This window comes from Dermacentor variabilis, chromosome 6, assembly GCF_050947875.1.
Source record: "Dermacentor variabilis isolate Ectoservices chromosome 6, ASM5094787v1, whole genome shotgun sequence".
In the NCBI taxonomy this organism is placed as follows: Eukaryota; Metazoa; Arthropoda; class Arachnida; order Ixodida; family Ixodidae; genus Dermacentor; species Dermacentor variabilis.
Window position 1 is genome coordinate 4778654 of NC_134573.1, and position 20375 is coordinate 4799028.

General features: G+C 43.8%; 1 protein-coding gene across 6 annotated transcripts in view; it reads right to left on the reverse strand.

Annotated features, from left to right (window-relative positions):
* Positions 1-20375, reverse strand: part of MAPk-Ak2 (MAP kinase-activated protein kinase 2) — a 397658-nt gene that overhangs the window by 314198 nt on the left and 63085 nt on the right. For all 6 annotated transcript variants that reach the window (XM_075694688.1, XM_075694691.1, XM_075694687.1 and 3 more), the window contains exon 2: positions 12569-12708. In XM_075694688.1, the coding sequence (XP_075550803.1) occupies positions 12569-12708 (140 nt within the window). The remainder of the gene's footprint in view (positions 1-12568; positions 12709-20375) is intronic.

Below are 20375 nucleotides of genomic sequence, written 5' to 3' on the forward strand. Positions count from 1 at the left end.
GAGCGTATACAGAAGGTTGTGCCTCGGACATGCGGCTAAGCCTTTCAGCACTCGGTGTTTCGGAATTCGTGACAAAGCACATAGCGCAGCTCAGCGGCCAAGCTCAGCGTCAGCCGTGTTGATGTTCAACATTGCGCTCATCACATACCCTTCTTCTTTAAGGGCCCATCCACGATGAGCTTGACGCACAGAGTGCGTAACTGAGTTTAAGTAACGCCAAACACTCGCTACTTATTGTACATTACGACAGGTCTGTGGTCCATCCGTTCACTGAAAATGCGAACGATACTGGGTCTTCTTCAATCATTTTGCAAGCCTACACGAGGAAAGCGTGTCCATAAAGCAAATGGCACTGCTACGCTCAACCAACGCCTCCTTTATTAAAATAAAATAAAGGAGGCGTTGGCTCAACAGTTCGAGTTTTCCACACACCCAAAGCTCGCACCCAAAGCGCTGCAGCTTTTGGTGACGGCGCTCATTTTCCCGCAAGTTGTCTATTCTCGGACACGCGGCTAAACATTTCACACATAGGGTGGCATAGGGAGTCTCCGACTCGGCGATCATGCACATCGCGCGCGGACTTCTTGGACCCTCACCTAAGCATTTTGTGCATCGGCGCCTCCGACTGTGCGAATAAGCGCGTCGAGTGTCGACTCCTCGAGCCCGCGACTAGGCATTTCGCGCATCGGCACCTCGGACTGCACGGCTAGGTACTTCGCGTGTCAGCACCTCGAACTGCGCTACTAAGCACATCACTCGTCGTCATCTCAGACCCGCAACCAAGCATATTGCGCGTTCCCTCTGTCACAATAGCTCGTAGCAATATCTGTCATACCACCCCTTCAAAAGAGAACCTCATCATGAGCTCTGTTCACTAGGCCCCTTGGGCTGGCACAGACACCTGGCTGCAGAAGTGATCGAGGCACCATACAAAAGTACAATTCTAGAAAGCACCTAGCAGCTGCATATCTATCACTGGCTCTCTGATCCTAAGTTCTACAGCCACTGTCAAGTAAAGATGACTTGGGAGGCTGCTGACACTCAGAGCCTTCATTCAGTAACGTGGTCAATTCTACCAAAAAGCCTCACTGGTTGTACTCGAGATTGCTATCAATCGGGCAGCCTGCGGGTACAGGCTGCCTGAATGTACACTGGAACAATATTCATGCCCACACAGAGTTCTGCACGTCACTTGGTTTGAAACCCAGGCACCATGCTCTTTGTAGAGCAGCAGCAGCAAAGAATGCCCTATAAAAAGAAAAGGGGGGAGGGGGGGAGCACACCAGACCAGAGGCCACATGTACAAAAAGCTCCACATCACAAAACACCCCAAAGACTACAAATTCGGTGCCTTCTAGAGAACTGAAGAGAAGGTGAAACTTTTTCCATTTTCTCAGAACTGTTTTTCTGCCTTTCTGCTCAATTTCTGGACCTTATTTCTTTGTAACCGTTTAACATATTTTGACTCCGCTTGTCTTTTTTTTGTCACGTTCCTTGGGCTGCAGTGCAGGTCGTGACATTCTCGCTTTCTTATCTTGACCCTTTGTAAGTTTACGATATGGCTATTCGTCTACACTGAAAGTGTGCTTGATGTGAAGGTAAGATAAAATATGGCATAAAATTTGTGCTGCAAAAAAAATGCAAGAATGTCACGACATTCAGCACGCATTTAGCTATGCAGTCTGATACTTTACAAGCCTTTTATCCTGTTTAAGTTCCCCAGGCTCTCCAGAAAGTAAGAGGGAGAAAAATTCTGCTCAGTAAAATTGAATAAAATGTTCTAAAGATATCGCTCTGAAACTTTTATGGAAGCATCAGGGAGACATTCTAAACATTTGTGCCAATTGTCATCAAAATCCATGAAGAAATAAGGAAGTTGATTTTCAAAGCCACATCCTCCCTTAACGCCACGTCCTCCCTTAATATCCTGTATGGTAGAGCGGCCGATGGTAGAGCGGCTGCCCCGGAAAGGCGGTGGTCCCAGGTTCGAGTCCCGGACCAGGATGAATTTTTCTTCAACTGCGAGGCTTTTCTTTCGAGGAACCGGTATGGGTTTCCTTTGTAGCATTTGCTACGAACGGGTGGATGTCTGATTTTCCCTTTATTAATTACTTCTCTCCACCTTGTGGGTTTCCGCAGAACTATTACGTCCACCTGCAGTGTAACGTCTGGCGTGCCTCAAGGTTCAATATTAGTTCCGCCTATGTTTTTCATTTTCATAAACGATCTACCAAGTAATATTCCTGTTAAAATCCACATGTACGCAATGATTGTGTTTTGTGTCACACAACTGAAACTCCTCAAGATCACATTATCCTTAATGATTCATTTGCATCATTTCAATCATCGTGTGAGACTTGGCAGATGCAAATCAACTTCCGAAAAAGTGCATATGTGTCATTGACCAAACATTCTTTCCCTTCTCCATTTACCTATTCGTATAATGGGTGCCCTCTAGGAGATGTTTCACAGTATAAATATATATGTCTTCTATTCACTCAGGATTTTTCTTGGTCGCATCGCATCAAACTCCATGTCCAACCGTGCACTTAAAAGGTTAGGCTACTTGCAACGCACCTTACGGTCAGCCCCACTTAGCACATGACTCCTCACTTACAAAAACACTGCTTCGTACAATACTGGAGAGTATGGAACCTGTCATATGGAATTACTTTTTATTCGAAAGATGAACCGACCAGCCCCATTGAACACACTGCTAACCCACACAAATGATCTGACATCAACAAAATTGAATCTGTCCAGAAGAAAGCTGTACGCTTCATTTATCATCGCTTTGACAGGTATTTTTCATCCAGTTCCCATTTTCTTAGTGTTCAACTTACCAGTCTCTCTTATCGTCATCACATTGAATGTTTGAAGCTCCTTTATACTCTAATTAACTCCCCATAATTTTCCTACTTAGCAAATACATCACACCCACTAAACCTACAAAAACCAGACATGACAATGAGTTGAATATGTCAACTTTTCATCATCAGACTGATGTGTTTAAATAGTTTTTTTGTCCTTTCTGTAGAATTGTAGAATGCTCTGCCTTGTTATGCAAGATCTTTACCACTCAATGAATTTCTAATGTATATTACTAATCATTGATGTTCAGTGCTCTTCTTATGCTTTTCCATGTATTGTATTTCCCCACTCCTGCGATAGCCCTTCAGGGCTGCAGTAGGTTGAAATACATAAATAAATAAGACAAAGAACCCAATGTGATGATAATCATGTGCAGACGATGAAAAAGTGCATAAGAAATGTCCACACTCATTTCTCTTGCATGCAAGTGGCCAGCCTGGCTACAACTTAAAGGGATGACCTTATGAAAGGCTTCATACAGGAGACGTGGACAATCTCGGCAGCACGACAGCAGCGGTCAATTAGAACAACAACAGGTTGAACGCAATAATTAACAGGAGAAGTCTACTCCAAGACTTTATGGGCCTATGAACCAAAACTTAAACTTGTCGCACAAAGCATAACTGCGAGTCGGCCTAGTTGGAACAGATTATCTTTTAAAAAACTTTTTGTGTCGCAAACATAAGTGCTCGTCCTTGTGTTGCTCCTTTTCTTCATCCCTGTTTGTGTGCGCACAAAAAGTTTTTTAAAAACTGTCACACAAGCCAGGAGTGCAAACTGGTGTGCGGAGGAGCACTTTATTGCCAAGGTGGAAGAACACTGTGCGATGAGTTGCGTCATAGAGGTTCTTGCGATCATGTTGCCTTGCTGCAGTGTTGATACGGGCGAGCTGGCAACAATGATAGACGTGATTGATATTATATATATATATATATATATATATATATATATATATATATATATATATGTATATATATATATATATATATATATATATATATATATGTATATATATATATATATATATATATATATATATATATATGTAACCAGTTGCGCATTGTACAGCGGTATTATATGCAAAAGTCACGAATGGTAATATTGCATCCCAGATATGGTCTGGCTGAATGTACATGTAATTAGTAGAGTTTGCGGAACAGAATAATATGCGGATAATGAATACCTTCTTCCGCAACCGGGATAGCCAAAAGTGGACATGAAGGAGCCAGAACGACGAGACTAGAAATAAAATATACCTCATACTCTGCGCTAACCCTGGCACCATACAAGATGTGGACGTGCTCAGCAAGGTGTGCTGCAGTGTCCATAGGATGGTAAGAACTCGAATTAGCCTAGACCTCAGGAGGGAGCAGAAGAAACTGCTACATAAGAAGCTGATAAATAAGTCAGCGGTACGAGGGAAAATAGAGGAATTCCAGATCAAGCTATAGAACAGGTATTCGGCTTTAACTCAGGGAGATGACCATAGTGTTAAAGCAATGAATGACAATCTTGTGGACATCATTAAGGAGTGTGCAATAGAAGTCGGTGGTAACTCTGTTAGACAGGATACCAGTAAGCTACCGCAGGAGACGAAAGATCTGATAAAGAAATGCCAATGTATGAAAGCCTCTAACCCTACAGCTAGAATAGAACTGGCAGAATTTTCGAAGTTAATCAACAAGCGTAAGACAGCTGACATAAGGAAGTATAATATGGATAAAACTGAACATGCTCTCAGGAACGGAGGAAGCCTAAAAGCAGTGAAGAAGAAACTAGGAATTGGCAAGAATCAGATGTATGCATTAAGAGACAAAGCCAGCAATATCAATACTAATATGGATGAGATAGTTCAAGTGGCTCAGGAGGACTATAGAGATTTATACAGTACCAGTGGCACCCACGACGATAATGGAAGAGAGAATAGTCTAGAGGAATTCGAAATCCCACAGGTAACGCCGGAAGAAGTAAAGAAAGCCTTGGGAGCTATGCAAAGGGGGAAGACAGCTGGGGAGGATCAGGTAACAGCAGATTTGTTGAAGGATGGTGGGCAGATTGTTCTAGAGAAACTGGTCACCCTGTATATGCAATGCCTCATGACTTCAAGCGTACCGGAATCTTGGAAAAACACTAACATAATCCTAATCCATAAGAAAGGGGACGCCAAAGACTTGAAAAATTATAGATCGATCAGCTTACTGTCCGTTGCCTACAAAGTATTTACTAAGGTAATTGCAAATAGAATCAGGAACACCTTAGACTTCCATCAACCAAAGGACCAGGCAGGATTCCGTAAAGGCTACTCAGCAATAGACCATATTCACACTATCAATCAGGTGATAGAAAAATGTGCGGAATATAACCAACCTTTATATATAGCTTTCATTGATTACGAGAAAGCATTTGATTATGCAAAATAGAAGTGAGGCGTGCAGACAGGACACATGAGTAGAGAAGCGGACAACACGAACGCCGACTATCAACTGAAGGGAGCACTGAGGCAAAAAAAGAAAGAAGACACAAAACTCATCTGCACATGCTCAGGAATGGTAACACCACGTGTCAATCGGGTACACGTGCCGGTCTACGTGAGAGATAACTGTTAAGGCACTTTATCTCTTCGTTATATTAAGTAATCGAAGGCTAACTCACGCACGCACTTCCACCATTATAGATATGCCATGACTCTACCATAAGACGCGTATCTTCATTCTTGTGCCTGTACAATATCGCGCATTCATCTAACTCTGGCGTGCAGTTACAATCTCGGCAATGTAGTGAAAGATTAGAAGGCGATCCACCGGTTAACGACCTTTTATGTTCCATTAGCCTCTGATTGATACACCGTCCCGTTTGCCCTACATAGAACTGGCCACAGCTAAGGGGAATTTTATACACCACACCCATACGACAGTCAGTAAAACTGTTGTTCTTATTGTGCTTTACTGTACAGGCATAAGAATGAAGATACGCGTCTTATGGTAGAGGCATGGCATATCTATAATGGCGGAAGTGCGTGCGTGAGTCAGCCTTCAATTACTTTATATAAGGAAGAGATAAAGTGCCTTAACAGTTATCTCTCACGTAGACCGGCACGTGTACCCGATTGACACGTGGTGTTACCATTCCTGAGCATGCGCAGATGAGTTCTGTGTCTTCTTTCTTTTTTTGCCGCAGTGCTTCCTTCAGTTGATAGTCGGCGTTCGTGTTGTCCACTTCTCTACTCTTATGTCCTGTCTGCACGCCTCACTTCTATTTTGCATAATGAATCCTTACCAACTAGCTCAGCTTTCTGCCATTCAAAGCATTTGATTCAGTCGAAACCTCAACAGTCATGGAGGCATTGCAGAATCAGGGTGTAAACGAGACATATGTAAAAATACTGAAAGATATCTATAGCGGCTCCACAGCTACCGTAGTCCTCCACAAAGAAAGCAACAAAATCCCTATAAAGAAAGGCGTCAGGCAGGGAGATACAATCTCTCCAATGCTATTCACAGCGTGTTTACAGGAGGTATTCAGAGACCTGATTTGGGAAGAATTGGGGATAAGAGTTAATGGAGAATACCTTAGTAACTTGCGATTCGCTGATGATATTGCCTTGCTTAGTAACTCAGGGGACCAACTGCAATGCATGCTTACTGACCTGGAGAGGCAAAGCCGAAGGGTGGGTCTAAAAATTAATCTGCAGAAAACTTAAGTAATGTTTAACAGTCTCGGAAGAGAACAGCAGTTTACGATAGGTAGCAAGGCACTGGAAGTGGTAAGGGAATACATCTACCTAGGACGGGTAGTGACTGCAGATCCGGATCATGAGACTGAAATAATCAGAAGAATAAGAATGGGCTGGGGTGCGTTTGGCAGGCATTCTCATATCATGAACAGGAGGTTGCCATTATCCCTCAAGAGAAAATTTTATAACCCCCCCCCCCCTCTCGTTGTGTCTTACCATAGTAAAATATTTTTGCGCGCATAATTGACAAGGACACAGTGAAGGGGGGACACACGAGCGCTTATTCACAACTATTTTATTTTCGGAAAGATATAGAACATATATACCCCAGCTATCAGCGCTGAGCATGTGCTGAGCATGTCAGTAAAACAGAAACAGATTACAAAACAGATTAAGAAGGTTCAACCAGTATTTAAAAAAGCGAATTCATTTTCAGTGATTACAACCGATGGTTGGCTTATGCATCTTTCAGCGCACTTTTTTATATGAAATGCTTCTGTGATTTCATGTGTTAGTTTATTTTTATCTGAAAACAAAATGTCAGTGTTAAAAAATGCCGGATCACAGTGGCATAGATTGCAGATTACAGCCCTAGATCAAAAAAGCCCATATTACAGTACAAATCAGGACATTCGAAGATTGTAAAAAGCGGGATTGCGGTGTCTTGCCTTCGGGCAGCGTTAGTAAAATCTTGTTGCCACCGACTAAAAGAAAGCTTTGCTAATCAGGTAACAAGACTAGCTTCGGTGGGATTCCCGGAACACATTACAGTCAGAGCGGCCGAAAAGGTAATAAAAATAGTAAAGGGTGTACAACCCACACATTCAAGGAACAGGCTTAGCATCAACAAAAAACGCCTTGCAGTTGTACCTTACGTACATTATTTTTCCCATGGCCTAAAGAATGTTGCCAGCCGGTATGGCGTTGAAGTGGTTTTCAGCGCTCCTAACAAGGTGCAAAAACTGTGCCAAGCTATTTCCAACAAATTAGACAATAGGGTAAAAAAAAAATGTATCTGCGGTCCAAAAGACGATCAAAAATTCACAAACTGCAGAATAGGTGTTGTGTCCGGCTTCCATTGACCTGTGGCAACATGTACATAGGGCAAACCAGTCGGTGCATAAACACCCGTCTAAAAGAACATGAACATTCTCTTGGTAAAGAAAATCATTCGCACTTGTCAAACCGCTGCAATCTATGCCACTGTGATCCGGCATTTTTTAACATTGACTTTTTGTTTTCAGATAAAAATAAACTAACACGTGAAATCACAGAAGCATTTCATATAAAAAAGTGCGCTGAAAGATGCATAAGCCAACGATCGGTTGTAATCACTGAAAATGAATTCACTTTTTTAAATACTGGTTGAACCTTCTTAATCTGTTTTTTAATCTGTTTCTGTTTTACTGACATGCTCAGCACATGCTCAGCTTTATCTTTCCGAAAATAAAATAGTTGTGAGTAAGCGCTTGTGTGTCCCCCCTACACTGTGTCCTTGTCAATTGTGCGCGCAAAAATATTTTACTATGAATTATTACCAACTCGCCCAACTATCAGTTCTACTGTGTCTTACCAGTACTCACGTACGGGGCAGAAACCTGGAGGCTTACGAAAAGGGTTCTACTCAAATTGAGGACGACGCAACGAGCTATGGAAAGAAGAATGATAGGTGTAATGTTAAGGGATAAGAAAAGAGCAGATTGGGTGAGAGAACAAACGCGAGTTAATGATATCTTAGTTGAAATGAAGAAAAAGAAATGGGCATGGGCAGGTCACGTAATGAGGAGGGAAGATAACCGATGGTCATTAAGAGTTACGGAATGGATTCCAAGGGAAGGGAAGTGTAGCAGAGGGCGGCAGAAAGTTAGGTGGGCGGATGAGATTAAGAAGTTTGCAGGGACAACATGGCCACAATTAGTACATGACCGGGGTAGTTGGAGACGTATCCTAGTCATCAGAAGGAATCTGGTCAATAGCGGTGAAGCACAACCCAGGTGTGAAAGGACTGTCCGAAAGCTTGTCGCAAAAGGTAGTAGGGGAATCATGGCATGGTGCCATAGGAAGCGAGCAGCGAGAACGTGCACCTACGTCCTGGTGCTTCTTACCACACTTGTAGTTGACAGTGAAGTCGTATTCTTGCAGACGGATAATCCAGTGACCAAGGCGTCCATCCAGACAAGTTCTTGAGTGTGGAAAGCCAACATAAGGCATAGTGGTCTGTAACGATGATAAAATGGCAGCCGTGAAGATAAGGTCGAAACTTCTGTACCGACTAAACGACAGCTAAAGACTCCTGCTCTGTGATGGTATAATTCCTCTCGGCATTTGTCAGTATGCGGCTTGCATACGTGACAACCCTCTCACGTAAGGACTTTTCTTGCTGTAGGAGAATACCACCGATGCCATGACCACTAGCGTCCGTATGCAGAACTGTGGGTGCGGTTTCATCAAAATGGCGAAGTACTGATTCAGATGTGAGGCCATTTTTCAGATGGGTAAACACTGATTCGCATTCGGGAGACCACTCAAAGGGAACACCACAACAGAGTATTTTGTGCAAAGGTGCAGCTATTGAGGCAAAGTCTTGCATAAATTGGCGAAAGTAAGAAGCAAGGCCAAGGAAACTGCACAAATGTTTGGTCCTTTCCGGGCGAGGGAAGTGAAGAAGCACTGAAACCTTGTTGAAATTAGGATTCATGCCATCCTTATTCACAACGTGACGCCCCAAGACCTTAATTGTCTTGCTGGCAAAATGGAACTTTTTCGTGTTCAGCTGTAGGCCAGCGTTAGTAAGGCATGGGAGAACTTCGTCCAGACGTTGCAACTGTTGTGAGAAGGTTGATGAGCAAACAATATCGACTAGCTAGCACAAGCAAGTCTTCCCCTTCAAGTCACATAAAATGGTGTTAACACATGCATTCGAATGTTGCGGGAACATTGCAGAGGCCGAAAGGCATTACACTAAACTCGTATAGCCTATCTGGTGTGGAAAACGCTGTTTTTTCCTTATCGTCCTCATGCATAGGCATCTGCCAGTGCCTCAACGCAGATTGAGACTCGAGAAGCACTCAGCATCCTGCAGCAAATCTAAGGCATCATCTATGCACAGCATAGGGTATACGTCCTTGCACGTGATCTTGTTGAGTGCCCGGTAACCACGCAAAACCACACAGAGATGTCTTTTTTCCAAACTAGAACAACAGGGGATGACCAAGGACTAGCGTAGGGGGCATATCATCTTTCGTTGCAGCATGTTGTTGACATCTTCTTCAATGACTTTCCGCTTGGCTAGGGATACGCGATATGGTTGACGGCAAATGATGGACCCGCCATCTGTATCTATCCGGTTCATGGTAATAGAAGTCTGTCCCAATGAAGTAGAATGCACGTCAAACGAAGCTTCATGCTTTTTCAGCAAAGCAACTGTTGTGATTGCAAAGTGGTCAGCTCGGAACTGATGGCCGCTGCAGAGACAGAGAACAGAGAGAGATGCAGAACGGCCAAGAGAAGGAGCTGCAGAGGAAGCTGCTTCAACAGAAACAGAGAGAGGCTCTGACTTAGTGACACAAGCCAACGAAGTGCCCTTTGGAATCAGAATTTTTTCGGATGTTCGGTTTGTAGTGCAGACAAATGCAGAGCCATTGTCAAACTGTACCAGCCCTGATGCAAAAGCTATCCCTCTTTGAAGACAGTGTACAGATGGTTGTATGAGCATGTCACCATGGTCAATAACATCGGACATGATTGCAACAATTCGCCGATGCCAAGGACGTAGCTCAGTGTCATCATCATCATCATCATCATCATCATCATCATCATCATCATCATCAGCCTGGTTATGCCCACTGCAGGGCCCCAAAGGCCTCTGCCATACTTCTCCAACAACCCCGGCCATGTACTAATTGTGGCCATGTCGTCCCTGCAAACTTCTTAATCTCATCCGCCCACCTAACTTTCTGCCGCCCCCTGCTACGCTTCCCTTCCCTTGGAATTCAGTCTGTAACCCTTAATGACCATCGGTTATCTTCCCTCCTCATTACATGTCCTGCCCATGCTTTCCCATTTCTTTTTCTTGATTTCAACTAAGATGTCATTAACTCGCGTTTGTTCCCTCACCCAATCTGCTCTTTTCTTATCCCTTAACGTTACACCTATCATTTTTCTTTCCATAGCTCGTTGCGTCGTCCTCAATTTAAGCAGAATCCTTTTCCTAAGCCTCCACGTTTCTGCCCCGTACGTGAGTACTGGTAAGACACAGCTCTTATACACTTTTCGCTTCAGGGATAATGGCAACCTGCTGTTCATGATCTGAGAATGCCTGCCAAACGCACCCCAGCCCATTCTTATTCTTCTGATTATTTCCGTCTCATGATCCGGATCCGCCATCACTACCTGCCCTAAGTAGATGTATTCCCTTACCACTTCCACTGCTTCGCTACCTATTGTAAACTGCTGTTCTCTTCTGAGAGTGTTAAACATTACTTTAGTTTTCTGCAGATTAATTTTTAGACCCAACCTTCTGCTTTGCCTCTCCAGGTCAGTGAGAATGCATTGCGATTGATGCCTTCAGTTACTAAGCAAGGCAATATCATCAGCGAATCGCAAATTACTAAGGTATTCTCCATTAACTTTTATCCCCAATTCTTCCCAATCCAGGTCTCTGAATACCTCCTGTAAACACGCTGTGAATAGCATTGGAGAGATTGTATCACCCTGCCTGACGCCTTTCTTTATGGAGGACTACGGTGGCTGTGGAGCCGCTATAGATATCTTTCAGTATTTTTACATACGGCTCTTCTACACCCTGGTTCCGTAATGCCTCCATGACTGCTGAGGTTTCGACAGAATCAAACGCTTTCTCGTAATTAATGAAAGCTATAATCAGCAGCAAGCAAGCTATAAGCAGCAAGCAAACGAAGCATACAATATCAGCGACGGTAGCCGGGTCCTTGATGGCCAGTGCATTGAAGGCTATAGTTCCGATGCCTTTGAGTATGCCTTTGAGTATGGCATACTCTGTCTGATTCTTTCATGGAACTGTTGACTCGTCGACAAAGAGCGAGTACATCCTCTACATATGAGGTATAGGACTCACCGAGTTGTTGCTTGTGAGTGTCGAGTGTCTTCTTCGCGAGAGTGGAATGAACCGCCAGAGTACCAAGAACTTGTCAAAGCCGCTGTTTGAAAGCACTCCAGTCGGTGAAGTCTATCTCGTGGTTGAAAAACCAAGTCTTCGCTACACCAGTGAGATAGAAGGACATGTGGCAGAGCTTCAGCACCTCATCCTAATGGTTAGCAGCCCTCACCTGGTCACAGTTGTCGAGCCAATCATCCACATCTTCACCACGAAGGCCAGCAAACAGAGGGGGATCGCGCTGTGGTTCACTAACGATCCAAGAAGGAGAGGCTGCGGCAGGCACAGCCAAGACTGTATATGTAGAAGTGCCAGATGGCTTGTCCTGCGGCATGTTGGCGGACAGCTGGCACAAACGGCGACCTAAGCGAAGCTCCAGGAGGTAGAGCGGGCGAGCAGAGGACAGGGGACCAAGAAGCAACCTCCACCACGCATGACATAACAGTTAACACCACCTTTAATACGCCCCACAGACGTGGAGGACTGATCACACTACAGGCACAGATCAATCTCAAGGTGAGTCCCCACAAGCGATGAAGACCAAGAACCCGATGTGATGATAATCATGTGCAGATGATGAAGAAGTTCATGAGAAATGCCCACACTATACTGTTGCATCCAAGTGCAAAAAGAGACGTGAAGATCTAAAAGAAAAGTAGAATGACGACTGTGCAGTGGCCCTTCTTGCTGTCCGTAGCGGACTTCAAGGCCTAAGTAAACCTTTTTACGATACTCGTAACAATAAACTACACTGGTCTATTTAGCAGCAACACCACCTATTCTATGTCTGACGGTATTGCTAGGAGGAACAGGTTGGATGCAATACTCACCATTCCATGACGACCAGAAGGCATCGGTTACCACCATAAACATTTTCATAGACGTCCACTATGTTCACAATGTGCTTGCAGTTGCTGGCTCGCCAGTGAAGGTCCACTTCCCGGCGTGCCTTGACATTGTCCCTGAGAACCTGTCAAAAAGAAAAAGACCCTTGTTTAGAGCAGTTGTCATGATGTCACTCACGTAACCGTGAGAATAAAGTGTAATGAGTGACTAGATAGGCATGACCTTTGCTTGGCCATTTGTATAACGGTTTCCAGCAAGTACGGACGCAAGCACAAGTAGAAACGGACAGGACAATGCTGGACTTACAACTGAAGTTTATTGTGAATACATTCCACAAATCTCCGCCATGCATGCATATACACCCAAGAACAATAAACAAGGTTTATAAAGTCAAATATCAACAAAAGATATACACAGAAAACAAAAGCCGCCACACCCCTTCCTGACAAAGGCAACAACACTTGGATTAACACAATAAATTTAAAAATTGAAGTTCTTTATCATTGATATGAAACGAAAGTTCACTCACACATGTATGCGCACCCAACTTTTTCATGTGGAACGCTTCGCTTATTTCTCTTTCCAGTTTACTGCGCTCTCTCCCCACTATCGATACGCTATCAAAAACTGGTCGGCAATCGTGTTTTTTGCAATGCAACAGCAAGTTCTCTCCTGTACCTTTAGTAGCAAATAGCGATACTCACGCATGCAGTCATTAATGCAACGACCTGTCTGGCCAATATAGGACAGTCTGCATGAGAGAAGCATGCGATACACGACCGAAGATACACACTTCTTGTGAAAAAAGTGGTGTGCTTTTTTCCACAGCCACTAGTCGCATCTTTCATCTCTCCTGTGATGCTTTTGCACAACCCAACTAGTTTGCTTGGCGCCGAAAACACTAGTGTGATGCCATTCCTAGTGGCCACCCTCTTAAGATTATGAGACAAGCCATACAGATATGGCATCACTACGACCTTTTTTCTTTTTGAAGATTCATTGTCATCCACGGTTTCCACGGGTATCTTTTTTGTCAACTTTCTAAACAAGGATTCTGACACAGCCATCAAAAGTGAGACCGGGTACCTTGCCGACATTAATATTGCCTTCTGGGCTTCAAAACTCTCCTGTAATGAGTGGGTGCTACTTTTGTTAAGAGCATTCATCAAGCACAAAGAAACTATGCCACTTTTTATTAATTTGGAGTGGGAAGATTCGTACGGGAGAAGCGATTTTTTTGATCTAGGGCAATACTGCCAACACACATGACTCTCTCTCTTAAATTTAATTCGTCCCACTCCAAATTGTCCCGAAAAATACAGAATACAGAATGGGGAACTGCTAGCACGTTACTGCGGGGGGATGGCTCCTTGCAAAACGCTGCTAGGAAAAGTCCCCATGGCTGTGCTGCTTGCTCTCTGTTGGCTTGGGCCTTCAATAAGTGCAGCTCAGCACAGTATAACCATGCGTGAGCACTAGGCACCACTCTTCAGCTTATCGTTCAGAAAAAGAATCAACACAAGGTACGCATTGGCTGTAGGTGCAAAGGCACCATAGACAAGGACAACTGTCACAAATGCAAAGAGAGAGGCATAGGACATATATACTAGTGCGAACAGGGTAAATGGAAAAAAGTTGGGACAGGACAGAGTGCTAGAATTAAAAGCCATTCTAGCACTCTGTCCTCTCCCAACCTTTTTCCGTTAGCCTTGTGCACGCTAATAAATTTAACAGAAATTGCACCAACACCAACTAGCCTCTCCTCCTTAAGATGCATGGGAATGGCACAACAGATGACTGCCTGCACAAAGACGCTGGGGCGCACCTCAATGTCTTTAAACATTTTCACCCTAACTTGGTTGTCTAGGTTGTCCATATTCTAATGAGCAGAGCATCGAGCTGATGTGATGAGGGAACCAGGTTCGAAATGTATCGTTGGACCAACTTAAAGTCATGGGTATGTGACGTTGGGTATGTGCCTCTTCTACATGAACTTCTTTCATGCCAACTTGGGTAACTAAACATGTGCCACTGGGTATGTGCTGCTCTTCAATAAACTTCTTTGATGGCAACTTGGCTAAATGGGAATGTGCTGCTCTTCAGTGAGCCTATAGCGAGCCATCCTTGCCAGGCCAACAACGGCAAAGCTGCACCTCCGCATGCTCCTTACACTCGAGCCAGGTGGCACGCAATGAGAACATCCGGGCATCTGGATGTTCTCACCAGATCCTGCACACCAGATCTTGTGACCGCCTACATTCAACTGACAAGTAAAATAGAAAAGTTCAGCAGCATGTTGCACTCCTGTAACACTTGGTAATGCATTAAGTTATACAATCAAAGGGGTCAGATTTCTTGCAAGACAAAAGAAGGTGTAGTGAGAAGTACACATGTGGCAAGCTGTTGTCTGCAAGCTTCAGCCTCCTCTCTATGTTGCCATCTTGCATTGTCGCGTTGCTGCTTGTGCGTTCCGCTTTTTCGGCTTGTTTTCAACGCTTAGTTGTGGTTTCATGCGCTCGTATAGCAGAGTCAGACTTGCCCCGACGTTTTTCTTCAACTTAACATGCATCCTCTCAGCAGGGGAAAGCAGCACTCGCTTCGCACACCACACCTCGTTTTTTGCTTAGCAAACATTCTCGGCTGTAGCGTACTTCCGATGGGGGTATGCAATGCTTTATTGATGGTTCGGATGCTTTTGAGCTTGTTTACTTAAACATACGTTGTTCTGTGCATAGTAAGAGTGATTACTATGAAACAGGTAGGAGCCATTTAACTTCCCCCATAAGCAATGGCTCATACCATTGTTTCATCATATCAGCAATGAACCACTGCTTATATTGCCAATATCATCAGCAATGAGCATTGCAGCTGCTATTTTTTGTACCACTCGACTAGACACCACATTTTTCAGGTATGAGCCATTGCAACAAGCCACTTAAGGCCTTCGCCTTAATAAGATGCAGGAAAGAGATCATCTCATGCCTTTCCACAAACACCATCTACGGTTTGTGCCACTCTTCAATGAACCTCTTTTATGCCTACTTAAATCACTGAGTGTGTGCCACTGGGTATCTGCCACTCTTCAATGAATCAAAGTATGGACAGCTGGGAAAGTCGGTACAGTTGCATTCTTGAAAATTGCACAGTTAAACAGCTTTCGAGGATTTGCACTTCGGTCTGAGAAGAGGTTGCAAAACCTGCAGGAAGTGGAACTGGCAGATGTCATGTCAAACACGTGCATTGGTATGTTCCATGCAAAGTTGAGGTAGTCTACCAGTTGCCAAGGAGTGGCAGAAATATTGGCCAAAGTGGTCGTTGCCCGATCAAAAGACTGAGGGAACATGAGCAGTTACTAGGAATTGAAACATATTTGCATCTGGCAGAGCATTGTTGTGAATATGGCTGCCAATTGATTGATCTTTGGAGACACGAAGATTCTATCAAGGAAAAAGATGAAACATAATGAGAAATCATCGAGGAGTTTTATATCAGAAGAACTGGAGATATGTGTGTCAGCCAGCGATCACTGTCACTTGCAAACAAAGAATTTGCATACCTTCGAATCGTGTCACACAAATGATAGACTATCATGGTATTCATTGTTTTTTCCTTCATTCCCGATTGACCACGTGACAAATGTAGGAGTTTCAAAATGGTGGCTAGCTGGACTTGTTGGTACGAACATGTAGCCACCGTCCTTAACTTCGTTGTCCTTGACGTTGGTGTCATCGCCCCCTGCTCTTTCTTGGAACTGAGTGGCTACCCGACTGGGGTTGCCACCACTGCCACTCAGCAAACTTGCTTTTGCTTTTGAATAAAGCCAGTTGACTCTCCATTCTCAAGCTGTCAAAACGTGTATTCCTTGCCTCCGCTAAACCCAGCTCTCAACAAACAAATACTTCAGCAAACAGTGCAAGAACAGGACACAGAAAAGGAGCACATGACACAGGTGCTGACTTCCAACAGATATGTTTATTGTGCGAGCATGAAAGATATAGGCAGAGAAGCATGGGTGAAACATAAACCACGTGATAAACATGAGAAGAATGACTTGAGGCTGCAGGTGGGTGGAAAGGTGTTAAATTTGCAAATACAAGATTTCCTTGTCTAATAACTAAATGTATGGCGAACTGATGCATGAAGGACTACATTGAATAATGGCAAATGCCCCTATCATTTCACGCGTGCACTGTTGAGCATGCTTGTGGATGACGGTGACCTGACTAAAATGGGGGATATATTCACACAACCTGCAATGCAGAGCAAGTTTGCTGCTATATTTTAGTTTTATGTTGTTGGCATACTTCCGGAGGCGATTGAGGCAGCATTCCATTTGTCCTATGTAGGAGTGCCAGCAGCTCAAGGGTATGTCATAAACAACTCCAATGATGCAGCTGGTAAACGGCACCTGATGCTTCTTGTCGCAACATTTTATGGGGCGGTCGTCTCAGTTGACCGTTCTGTATAAGGCGTTCAGCTTGGCTGATGTTGAAAAAACAATTGAAACTCCCGCCGTGCCGGTGGCCTTCTTCAATTTATGGGTCACCCCATGCACACGGGGAATGACAGCCATTTTCAAAGTATTTATTTTTTTTTTCATTTATTTATTTATTTTATATACTCTCAAGGCCAGATGGTGTTACAGCGAGCAGTGGGAGGGGAAAAAAATACATATGCAATTGGTTCAAGAAAAAGCACTAGCAGATTTGAATTTGCCAGAGTCTGGGATAAGAGCAATGGTGGCAGGAAGGTGGTTCCAGTTGGAGCTTGTCGTGGGGTGAAAGAATCACTTAACATATTCATACGGGAGACAGGAACTTCTACTTTATACTTGTGATCCAACCTGGATGAAGTTTAGGTGGGTGGACAAAAAATAGCTTCCTTCAAACAGCGTTATAAAAGTAAACTTTATGGAAGAGGCAAAGACGGGAACATTTATAACGTACTGAAAGATCTGGAAGGTTTAAGCTGATGTTCAACGACGTGATACTGGCATGAGATGAGTAATTGGAAAGAATGAAAAAGTGGCTCTATTCTGAATACATTCAAGTGTATTAATAAGGGTGAGTTTATGAAACTTGAAGAACTAGCTTATGAAGCTTTTATTCGAAGTAAACTTGAATACACCTCAGCTATTTGGAGCCCGCACCAAGCTTACTTAATTAATATATTAGAATCAATACAAAATCGCGCCGCTAGATTCATCACTTCCAGGTACTGCCGTGAAGAAAGTGTCAGTGCGATTAAATCATCTCTAGGACTCGAACCATTGGTGTTGCGTCGGAAAATTGCAAAACTGTGCATTTTCCAGCGACTTTATCATAACTTCCCCGAACTGCACGGAAGGCTTCTAATCCCACCAACCCGTACATCTTCTCGCCTTTTTAACTCTTGCAGCATCCAGCGCTTCCATGGTTCAACGTTTTCCTTTAATCAATCGTTTTTGCCTAGCGCCATTATAAAGTGGAACAATTTACCAGATGGAGTTGTCAATGAGCGCAACTCCATTATCTTCAAGCAGCTGCTTACTGATCACCTTAAACCCTAACCTTATAATGACCGTACTGTGCCTTCATTCTTTTGCGATTGCCATCTCACATTGTGACTGTTCTGCTGATTTGCTTTTGCATTCTATTCAGTATGCCTCTTGGCTTTTTTTACTGTTGTTATTGCTGTTTGTTTTAATACGAATCCACTGGCTGAGTCTTGTGAGAAATCGTAACCATATCTTTGTTTCTATCCTTATCTTCTGTAACTCCCCCTTATGTAATACCCCGACAGGAGTCCTTAAAGGGACACTAAAGTTAAACGATAAATCAGTTTAGACTAATGAAGCATCGTTTGAGAACCCTGCAGGTAGTCCTTTCAAAAAATACTTTGATTATTAGATGAGAAAATGAAGGTCCAAGTATCAGTATTTGAATTTCGCGCCGAAACCCAAGCGCCGGTACGTCAGCGTGACGTCGGGGATTCCAAAGTATGTTTTCGCATTTGGGCTGCATTGGCTGAATAAAGGTTCCCGAAACTTGCCATGTTTAAATATTCGGTTCGTTTAGAACACAATGTAGTCAATCTGTACCGCCACATATAATTAGCAGGCCCTAGAAGATGCCATCAAAATCCAAGACGTCACAGCCCCCAGGTGCGGAAACTTAAGTAGACGTCGCCACCCGTATTTCATTCTTGCGCTTTTTCTGGCTTACCAAACGTCTCATTGTTGTAAGAGTGGTGTTTTTGGTGTTGTAGAATGGTAATTTACTGATGCAGAAGAAATCATTTTTCCATTTAGTGTCCCTTTAAGGAAAAATAAATGATGAATGATGAGCTGACAGGGGTCCCAAATAGCAGAGGTGTATTCCGGTTTCAGTCTAACAACTGTCCTATAAAGAGAGAGTTTAAGAGAAGATGGTGCAGAGTGGAAATTCCGATTCAAATAACCAAGCATACGGTTAGCATTGTAAGAAATGTAGTCAACACGAACGCGCCATGGTAGATTGTTAGCGATTTGAACCCTGAGGCACTTGTATCATGTGACAGGTGACAAAGGTAACCGTTATGAATATAGGTGAGCACAGGAATGGTATAAGAACGGCGAGTCACTTGCATGACTTTACATTTTGCGATATGTAATGTCATGAACCATTTATAACAAGACTGTGACACATTATTAAGATTGTGTTAAGTTAACTAATGTGAGACAAGTCAGTAACTTTATGGTAGAGAATGCAGTCATCAGCAAACATTTAAATCGATGATAACTGAGGCAGTTAGGAAGGTTCATTATTATTGCTACACGCGTGTGGTGTTTGATTGTTTGATAGGTGAGTGGGTGGGCGGATGGATGGGTGGATGGATGGATGGGTGGATTGATGGATGGGTGGGTGGGTGGGTGGGTGGATGGATGGATGGATGGATGGATGGATGGATGGATGGATGGATGGATGGATGGATGGATGGATGTTATGAGCGTCTCCTTTGGAACGGGGCGGTGGGTTGCGTCACCAAGCTCTTGCTACTATACTGCCTAATAACCTACCTAGGTTAAACAATGAAAAAAGAAAAAAAAAACACTATGAACTACCACGGCCACATTTTCTGATCCCTTATTGCGAACTGTGCTTTTGTACGTCTCCGTCTTTTGTCGTTTCCCTACTTTTCTTCCACCAATCCTCCAATGGCGTCTTACTTGAATCGCCTCTTTGATTTGGGGCGCCATCACTCGAGAAAAGAGGAGGAAGAATGAACTGGGCTCGCACCGTGAATCTAACCGGTCAGCGCTGCAAACGCTGTTGGAAATATAACCTGTAAATAGTTGCTCGTCTTACTGACTCGTCCTTCGCGTAACATTGTGGTGGAGGTGGAATGTTCCCCGTCCCCGCTATGGAACTCCGAAGCGGCCGCACCGTCATCTTCTCAGCTATGGCTTCCAATGGAACCACGCCGTCGCCAACCACAACGTACTGACACATGTACTTGTCTTCATCGGGCGACACGTTTCACCGCCTAACAAATGTTATCGCACAGCACAGGACGCGCTTGCACGTGTCGGAAGTTTCTGGAATGTTATCAAGGGTTCCATCCACTGTCTGTGACCGAACCTTGTGTAATCTGATTGCATGTGTGCGCGACGCGAATTATGTAAAACTTTGTGGAAGGCGCGTGGGTCCCAGCGATTAGTCTGGAACATTCAACGATTGATGTATAAAACTCGACACGCTTGACCTGTTGATCAGATTTCCGACGATCACCAACTGTGTTCGCCGCTCTCGTTGTGCTTTAAGTGTAGTCTGA